This window comes from Gavialis gangeticus, unplaced genomic scaffold, assembly GCF_001723915.1.
Source record: "Gavialis gangeticus isolate Ggan-Ray unplaced genomic scaffold, GavGan_comp1, whole genome shotgun sequence".
Taxonomy (NCBI): domain Eukaryota; kingdom Metazoa; phylum Chordata; order Crocodylia; family Gavialidae; genus Gavialis; species Gavialis gangeticus.
The window spans coordinates 99,200,753-99,210,718 of record NW_017729024.1 but is presented as its reverse complement, the minus strand read 5'-3'; the positions used below and the strand labels follow the sequence as shown (position 1 = coordinate 99,210,718).

Below are 9,966 nucleotides of genomic sequence, written 5' to 3'. Positions count from 1 at the left end.
CCCCCCCCCCCGCCCCTCCTAACTCTCTCCTGTTCCCAGAATCTGCACCCCCCTTCCCCTCCCCACCCCACCCCACTCTTGCAACCCATGTGCCCTCCACCACCCTCAGAACCACAAACTCTGCCCCACGCCAGCAGGGTTTGCCCCGAGTGCCTGCTTGTTACACCACTGGAGAACAGGGAGAAGTGTTGGCAACTGGGTCAGAACACCAGCATACCGAAGACCCAAGCTGGGTTGTTCTGGCATCTGGGATGTTCTCAGCCCTCCGAGATAAGCCATTGCCAGTCAAGCTTTCCTGCTAGCTTCTACAAATGCAATGGCCCTTCTTTATAAGAAGCTGGTGCCCCTTCTATTCCATTTTTAAAATATGATAAATGTACATCAGAGTCCAGATTAAAATCTAAAATCATTTCTTATGAGATTTAATTTGAATCAAACTCTCCACAAGTGATGGGCTGGTCCTGTCAGCCAGCCCCAGAATCCTATCACATCCTATCACATTACATCAGACTTGTTTGGGTTTTTTAATCTGAAACATTTTCCAGTGATCAGAGAGTGTCCTAAGAAAAAAAAAAAAGAAAAAGAAAAATGGATGTGTTTTCTAAATGTCCTGATTTTTAATAAAAAATAATAATTTTCAGATTTCTTCTCATTTTGCTAGTATTTTGGTATTCATTTTTTTTCACAACATTTGGGAAGAAATTAAAAATAAACAGCAGTGTTTCAAGTGTGTATTTACCATAATATTTTAACCAGCCCAAAAAATAATAGATTTGTAAAATTTGTAAAAAGAGTATGTATTTGTGCTGTGTCATATTTCACTTTGTGAAATGAATCAAGTATATTTCAGTAAAAGTAAAGGAAAGCAAGTTAACAATTTGTTTCAGTTGTTAAGCACAGGGAGCAAATGAGCATGGCTTCCCTCTCTTTTCACGTTCCTGGGCAAAATGTATGTATCTCTATGCATCTCTCTCTGCCCTGAGCAGTGAGTCCTACATTTACAGCACCCAAGGCATTCTTACTCATTACTACTTTGTACTGCTCTGCACTGATGCTACAAAAGAGTCAAGCCTTATATTTCACCTATTCAGTCTGTCCATCTATCTATCAAGTAGTCACCTTGCAACTGGGGTGTACTCACTGTGTTGTAGAGTTCTTCCAGTCGAGATATTGTAAGGAAACGGTGCATATTCACTCCATGCTCTATTAACAGTTTCACAAAATCCACCCGGTCCATCACTAAAGCATCCAGCATTGCTTGTTCTAGGGAGCCAACCTTGAAAGGAAGGTTAGGAGGAGGAAAAAGAGAAGGATGAAAAAAAGAAAAGAAAAGAAAAGCCCTTTTTTAAAAAAAAACCAAGTAAAACAAACCCTGAATAGCATTAAGGATCTCCTTAGTCAACACTTTGCTTTTCCTTACCACCATTCTCAGCGCACATCCTACTGGCCTTGTTAAGTCACTTTAGGTTCAGTAGTTAATGATTCTTAATTCAAAACTGCCCTATTTAGCATCTGACAAAAACAGAGGAACCATATATCAAGCATGGCCTACATAAGCCAGGCTATTTAAAAGAAAAGCTCTATAAAAAGAGAGGAAAAAAATCTGATAAATCAGAACTCTGAGAATGATAATAGAAAAAGATAAAGACACTGTGAAACACAGAGCTGTATCTTATTTTCAAACTGGAAAGCATTCTGATCATTCAGGGTGCAGAGAGACATGCAGCTCCCTGCTGTAACTCAGAGCGCTTTGCAGGAAGTGTCTGAGTTGCAAGGATCCCCTGGACCAAACAGAAGTTCACTACTGGTATCTAGTTGTTGCCTGCTGAGCCTGAGGCCAGTTTCACCTAGAAATGGCTCCTCCTCTCTCCCAGCCTGTCCCCATTTCAGAATGGGAGGGGGGGAAGGGAGCAAAGGGAGCTTATTCTAGGGGTTCCCATGCCAGCACAGGAAGGTGTCTTCTAAAAACAAGCAGAAAAAAAATGTGAAATTTAATATATGCTAAATGATAAAGACAGGCATAAGTTTCATAGTTGGTAGGGTCGGAAGGGACCTGAGCAGATCATCAAGTCCGACCCCCTGCCATGGCAGCAAAGGATGCTCGAGTCAAACGACCTTGGCAAGGTGGCTATCGAGCCTTCTTCTGAAGACCCCCAGGGTAGGAGTGAGCACCACTTCCCTTGGAAGTTGGATCCAGATCGTAGCCTCCCTGACTCTGAAGTAGCGCCTCCTGATGTCTAGCCTGAACCTACTCTCAGTCAACTTGTGGCCATTATTCCTAAGATACTACTGGTAGTGCTCGAGGAAACAGGGACTTTCCCATTCCCTGCTGGTCTCCCCTGGTAAGTATAGATGGCCACCATATCCCCTCTCAGCCTTCTCTTATGGAGGCTGAAGAGGTTCAGGTCTCATAGCCTCTCCTCATAGGGTCTGCCTTCCTGCCCCCTGATCACGCACTTGGCCCTCCTCTGGACCCTCTCGATACTGTCCACATCCCTCCTGAAGTGCAGCGCCCAGAACTGGACACAGTACTCCAACTGCAGCCTGACCAATGTTGCATAGAGGGGGAGGATCAACATGTGTTGAGGGGGTGGGGAAGCCTTTAAAATCCATCAGGTAGAATACTGCAGAGCTGAAACCTTTACTTCCACTACACAGACCTCTGCCACTTGAGCTAACAATGGAACTGACAGCAATAGTAAATTGTAATCCTCTCTGTAGATGAGCAGATACTTGGACAGTTGATTGAACATACTTTCTAACAACTAAGAAACTGTAATGTTCAAGACCTTAGGACATGTAGAGCCTTTGTAGATGCCTTTAAAGCTGGCCTTTAAAGCTGATTAAAAGTCCTTTTGCACCACTTTAATGGCATTGTTGTTTGCATGCATACCCACGTTTGCTTTACACAAAACCAAAGGAATCTAAATGAGGCAGCACAAAGCACAGGCAGGCAAATTTATCCTGTTTCTCATGAGTGCTAGAAGATTGGGACTGGGATTGGAAGACTTGAGAAATGAACGTTAAGGGGCTCCTACAGACATGCAGCAGTGCTGTAAATCCAATGCGACGGAGCAAACTTGATTAATCAAGTCTTCTGGAGTGCAGAAATTAATGTCTATAAATGCCCTAAGTACAACTATAAATGCCCTCAGTGCTTCAAAAGCATTTGGAGTGCTTTAAACAGCATGTCTTTCCATTGCCTAGGACAGCAGAACTGGTGTGAAAAGCCAGAAGTAGGGAAGGGGCAGGAAAATTTGGAACAAAGAGGGTAGGAAAGTCAGGTGTCTGCTCTTTTCCAAACATGAAGCCCATATAATTTTTTAGAATGGCAAAACCATCTAGTCAAATTTTCATAAACAGCTGGTCCATTTTAGCTTAAATTAGGCAAAGAAAAAGAAAAAAGAAAAAGAACAATTAGCTTGAAGCTACTGGGAAAAAAAGTGTTCTATAAAAGACACAGTTTTGTGTCTTAGTACCAGGAACCATTCCAAACCATGCTCATATTATAAATACAGCTGCAGACATGCAAATACATACCACAATCACAATTTAAATTAAGTAGGTACTGAGTATATGTTAGAAAATGAATTAAATGGACCTTTAGTCATAAGGCAAAACCTGAACTGTGTTCTTAGATTCTAAGGAACAAATTGGTTCTCAAAAATCCCAACACTATACCCCTATTCAACATGAAGGCATGGTGATGGAGAAAATATGAATACTCTCATATCACTCAAAATGAAAGTTAAGATTTAAAAGACATGGCTTTTTCACATAAGCAGTGGGGGAAAAAACTATAGTTTCTGGAAATGAATACTTAAAGAGAATTACTCACATTTCATTTACTGAAAGGAATACCTGTGTTCTTAATAAGCTAGCTATTTTCCTAAAGTTTTTCCATATGAATAAAATTCTGAACAGATGCCTTTAGACACCAGACACAAAATTGCACACAAACTCACATATAGGAAGAAAAACTCAAATACGGGCTTACATGAAAAAGTCTATTAGATGGGTTATCTAGTATGTAACTGATCTCTTGTCACTGTTCATTATTTCATAGGCATATATTTAACCTATAAACAAATCACATCTTTTATCAAATGCTGTTACCAAAAGACAAATATATAAATAATACAACATATCTAATTATACCATGTATCGTATAGTATGTTCTGGTTTATTGTTTTTCATTAAAAATACTTTGGTCATGCCTGCTCACGTCCTTGAGCCTGTAATTTCTGTACTATCAGGACCTCTAAAAAGAAGTATATTAATTCTCTGTGCCACTCATCTTTATATGGTGCCCTAAATTAACAAACCCAGTAATAGTTACCACAAATCACAACAGCAGCTAAAGGACATCTGATGAGATGGGAAAAAGCTGACAAAGAAAAATGGCAGTTCCAAATAACATTCAAGAAATATTCAGATGGAAAGAGACTTAGTAGAGACTATGGTGCTGTGTGGTAAAAGAACCTAAGTAGCCTACAAGGATAAGAAAACTGGTGCATTTCCAAGATTAAAGATGTTTACATCACAAGACTGGTAAACAAATTCAAACACCAAGTTACTCATCACCAGGAACAGCTGGTTAACCAATGTAAAACAACTGTGGAAATATATGGAGAATTAAAAATCACGGATGTAATACCCCACCCACAGTGGAAAAAATGTGAATTACCTTCCAGTGCTGTCCATAAACTAATATATGTTTCTTGGCAATATCAAGTCTATTCCAAGCCAATGCCAAATTTAGCTGATCCGGGGCAGACATATTTGTACCTAGAAAACATGCAAAGTCTCCAGTAACTTATCATACATTAACTTCTTTTTCTTCCTCTCTTTCAAGCACCTTGTCAAGGGGTCTACAAATCACAGAAAGAGAGGTAGAACTGTTAAATTAGTACCTTTCAAGAGTGCTGTCAGGATTGCCAGATCAATGTCCTGCTGTTCCTCTGACTCCGCATCAAATATCGTTATCTATGAGAATTATAAAAACATGTTGTGAGATGATGGAAAAGCCCTTTCAGGAAAACTGACCAGGCTTTGTTTTCAGTCTGTATTTGTTGTATATTGAAATAAATCTAGCTTACTAGTGTGTTTCCATGGGCATGACAGACCCTGGATGCAAAGTTATCAGCATGCAAAGCAACAACTAGCTAGCTAACTATGTAAGTCTTGAGTTTTCTCATCAGCTGCCCCTTGGAGCTGAGAAATCAAAAGATATAATGGCATCTAGGCACCTTCTCAAACAGTGAAAACATCTAAACATCCTATATGTAGAAAAACAGGTTTGAAATGTATGTTTAAACTATCACCATGTTAGCCTCTTGACTGAAGCAGCTGCTACTGAACATTCCCAGTACAGGGCATCCAACAATTGGGTGTCTGTGCTGTCAGAAGCTGGGATCTCTGAAAACCCTGCCACCCTCCACATTAATACTAGCAACAACCTACTCAGAGCTGAAGTAAGGAGTAGGGGCAACTGAGAACGATTCGCTTTTACCTGTGAGAAAGCACATATCTGGCCTTTTATTAAAAAGCAGAAAAAATGGGCAACTCACAAAGACGTGTTGAGAAGTTCAGTGATTAGCTTCTATGGAGATGAATAATACATAACAAAACCAATCCAACGAATACACAGGTTGGTGGTTGACCTTTTATATAATCAGGTCTTATTTTATATATAATATACATATTCCTTTTGAAGAATAAACCGAAACATACTGGGCCTCATTCTTCCCTCAGTTGTGGCTCATATTGTAGATATAACTAAGGACATTGTCCCATTATCTTTATATCAGATATATTATTTTAACAATCTCTGCATCCAAGTCAATCTTCTATATAACTAAAAAAAAGATTTTAGTGCTACACCAAATGAAAAGCTCATAAAATAAACACATTAATCCATCATACTCACAGATTCTCTGTGCTCCATACACTCCATCAGAATCTGAAATAGATGACGGGACTGTTTCTGCCCAAGATTAAAGGTGTTTTGAATCGTTACTAATATCTCCTCCTTCAGCTGAGGGCGCAACTCCCTGAAGAACACACACACATATATTCAACAATAGAGTTCCCTGATCCCAAAGATCTTTTTCAGAATATACTTTAGAAACAGAAAAAATCTGCGAGAGGTGAGCAGGAACTAGTACATAAAGAAACGCCTATTTTATCCTTGACTATATTGCGTGCACTCTTCACAATATCACCCAAACAGACGTTAATGTTTAGGCTGCCTAAGGAATCCATAGTCAAGCTTGGTGATACAGTGTGATGATGACAGTTGCTGGCAAAGCAAAGGACAAAGAGAAGATGAGAGGTTAAGAGTAGGTTGGGGCCAACTGATAAAGTCAGAGGGTGGCACTGGAAATGGCATTAGAAATAGGACTAGAATTGTGCTATGGTTGGGTATAAATCATGGGCCAAATGATGGGTCAATTGGTGGCTTCAGTGTTGGGCCAAGAGCTACTACTTAGCCTGGAAATGTTTAGATTTAGGCCTAATTAGGAGGACCAAGGCACTGATTAGCTTTGGTACATGATGAGGGTCCACAATCAAGATAAGAGAAAATTGGAAAGGTCTTTTGGAAATTAAAATATATATTTTCTGTTTGTGTTTACATTAGAAATTTCAGCCATGTATATTGTGTTTCCCTCAGAAAACTATAGATAACTTGAGATGTGGTAGGATAAACAGGTTTCTTAATGTAAATTAAACAGAGAGGTAAAGTGATCCCACACTGGGATCCAGACCACTTGATGGATGTAAAAACAGCACGAAAAAAGGTCAGAGCTGAGGGTAGCAGAGATCCACAAAGTGGAAACCTACAGGGATCCTCAGAGAAAAGGTTGCGTTTTGAGTATTCACAGATCCTTGAGCTAAGCATCAGCAAGCCAGAGTTGGGTCCTGCTAAAGTCAAGGTTGGAGCTTGCTGGCAGATTCAGGTTCACATGAGGGTCAACGTCAGTCTGTGATTCCAGGTGTGAGCTGGGGCTGACCCAAGAAATAGTTAAGAATGGGACTGGTAACAGGATTTGCACCAAGAGTAGGATAAAGCAGAGTTTGTTAGGGTGACCAAGGGTGAGAATAGGGTGATATTATTTGCTTCGTACCCTAACAAAATTTTGCTCTGGGTCCATTGAGTGCCTTGGGGAAATGGACATCTCAAATCAGTTATGCCAGGAGTTTTGAGTTCTAGAGAGGCTCCCTACCTCCAACCCTATTTCTAGCTCAGGGATACCAATGGATTTTGATCCTAACTATACCCCAGACAAGTCTACAGTCCCCAACTCCTACCTTGCTCAGGGAGTCCTAACCCCATCCTGGTGAGCCGTTAGCCTCCAAGTTTAAGCTTATTCTGGACTGAACTACAGCCCCATTCTATATTCAAATGACTTCAGTACATTTCTCATCTTCTGTGGGATTTGGAGTCAGGTGTTTTCAATGCCTCACCAAATTGCTCAAATAGAAAACAGAACAAACAAACCAGGCAGCATTGCCTCCAGCTACTCACCCCACATCTGCTGTGTGCTTGTGTGCAAAAGCCAGGAGATCTGCAGCTCTGCCTGTGCCCTCACAGACCACCACTGGGATAGCTGGAGTGTCTCTTACATACTCCCAAACCATAAGGATCACATTTGGGCCTCCTTCCACTACCAGCCCAACCACTGGTACACCTTGGCCCATTCCTGTTTCAAACCACATACAACCAGTTACCAACAGCACAGGTCTCAGTTCCACAATATAGGTCTGCCAAATAGCATTGATGAAAAAAATCTAAGAGAAACTATGAAAGAAAGGAAGGAAACATTGCTTTCAGTTCCCTCACTTTACTTCAGGTATTTCAAGGCTGACTTTCAGAGAACCTCTGCCATTAAAGCAGAAGATCCTTGAAAATCCCTGGGTGAGATTATAAATGGTCCCAGCACTGGGAAGGAAAGAAGCCCAGGAAATTCTTGCACGGTTTGCAAGAGCCATCACACATATAAACAAGTGTTTACACAACAATTTACATGTATACACACAGTGAAGCAATTAAATTTCTCACGTATTTTGGAGGGACGTGATTTAGTTTAATAATTTGAAATAACTCGTAGAGGAGTAGAAATACAGGGAATAAAAACAGAAATGATAAAAGCCCTAATTTTCAATGCGTGGATTCTTAGCTCTTTCTGAAAATGATGGACTGAGAGAAGACAGAAACTAAGACATCCAAAGCAACTAATAATGTTCCAGTCAATTGACTGTCACCATTTGCTTTTCAGACTTATCTTCCTAAGTGCTGCTCTCCCACCCACCATGAAAATGCCTGGCCCACCACAGGCACTGCTTAACGTCTTAGTGACCTTTAAAATACAATTCTTCAAATGGTGATAAAAGTAACACCATGACACTCACGAGTGTGTATTTTCTGAAGGGATATGTATTTCTCTAGACTCCTCCTGAGCATCATCTCGTTGCCATATTTTCCCACTGTCCCATCATCCACCAGTATGAAATGGGAGTGCATACTGTTGAGGGTGCTCAGCTTGCTGAGAGGATTACCAAGAGTCTGATATAGGCAAACCACCTGAGGAAAATCAAAGTAAAAAGCATTTCAAAGAAAGTAAGAGAACATCACTAAGGATGCAAGGTGACTTGCACAGGATTCATTGTTTCACCATGCACTTAATTTTAGCTTCTCCAAGGGGGGGGAAAAAAAATCTCCTTTCAATGTACCTTGGAGGAGTACCACTGGCCAATCTCCTTAATATTTGTAGAAACCACACTGGAAGAAAAAAAGGTCCAAGGCTCGGTTCCATACAAAATATAGGGAAGAAAGGGGAAGCAGAAGAGGAGGGGCAGTGCTAAGAGAAGCAAACAGGTAATAATGCTATTGTCCCTATGGAGGTATTGATTTTTGTGTGCATCTAACCTGAGAGCTAACTGGAACCTTTCTGTCAACATTTTTCTGTGGAAAAAAATTAAGCTCCCACAAACTCATATTATTTCTACAGGAAAAATTAATATTTTCTCTGGGCTGTGTTATCTTATCAGAGTGGTAATTTGGATGCTTCAGTCCCTTCTTTGGGTTTTAGGATGCCCCCCCTTACTACAGCATGAGCTCCTTTTGTCCATGGTGCATCACAGCCCAGTTTAGGAGTCCAGCTCATAGGAAAGAAAGGGGACATGAAACACTTGTGCAGAAGCCAGTAAGCACAAATGACAAATAGAAATTATGTAAGCAAATTACCTATTTGTGTGCATAACTACTACATATGTACAACCTTACCTATTTCTACATCAATCAATTAGCTAAAACTAAATTTATGGTCATGTTTACATTCTTATTTATGGAATAATAGATAATAATGGATCTTTTGTACATTTTGTAGGTATTAATCTGTTGCCGAATTTTTAAAAACATTCAGAAAGTAATGCAACATTTCTGAAAGGGAAGATTATTCTTAAACTTACTAATCTACACGTGAAAAGCACCCTGGTTGTAGCTGCATTGGTCTAGAGGTAAACGGAATCAAAACTCGTGAAAGAATAAATAAATAAATAAATAAATAAATACAATAAAATAAAATATCTAGTTGGTCTAATAAAAGATATCAGCTCTTCCATTAATTTTGATTCCAGAAGTAAGGTACAACACCTTAGTGTGCAACACTTACTGCTACTTAGTAAGATCTAGAATTTCTTCTATTCACACCAAATATTGAGGGTGCTTGTACACTTGATGCAAACTGGCTGTTTTTGTGGTTTAATTGTGTCAGGCTGTACATTTAACCAGAGTTTGCTACATTGCAAATTAACCCACATCTACATTTGGTTTAGTTTGCAACATAGATATTTGTAACATTACAGCCTTTGACAGCTTTCCCTACACCCCCTCCTCCCCTCCATCCCCTGGCACAGGAGAGGCAGGCAGAAGCAGTGAGGGGCCCAATCCCCCCCACCCCCAGC

At 40.2% G+C, this 9,966-nt stretch overlaps 1 protein-coding gene across 6 annotated transcripts in view; it reads right to left on the bottom strand.

Annotated features, from left to right (window-relative positions):
• TRPM6 (transient receptor potential cation channel subfamily M member 6) overlaps window positions 1-9,966 on the bottom strand; it is a 135,536-nt gene that overhangs the window by 73,737 nt on the left and 51,833 nt on the right. For all 6 annotated transcript variants that reach the window (XM_019517451.1, XM_019517448.1, XM_019517449.1 and 3 more), the window contains exons 7-12: window positions 8,413-8,584; window positions 7,529-7,703; window positions 5,930-6,053; window positions 4,914-4,986; window positions 4,688-4,788; window positions 1,142-1,276 (exon numbers count right to left, since the gene is read on the bottom strand). In XM_019517451.1, the coding sequence (XP_019372996.1) occupies window positions 1,142-1,276; window positions 4,688-4,788; window positions 4,914-4,986; window positions 5,930-6,053; window positions 7,529-7,703; window positions 8,413-8,584 (780 nt within the window). The remainder of the gene's footprint in view (window positions 1-1,141; window positions 1,277-4,687; window positions 4,789-4,913; window positions 4,987-5,929; window positions 6,054-7,528; window positions 7,704-8,412; window positions 8,585-9,966) is intronic.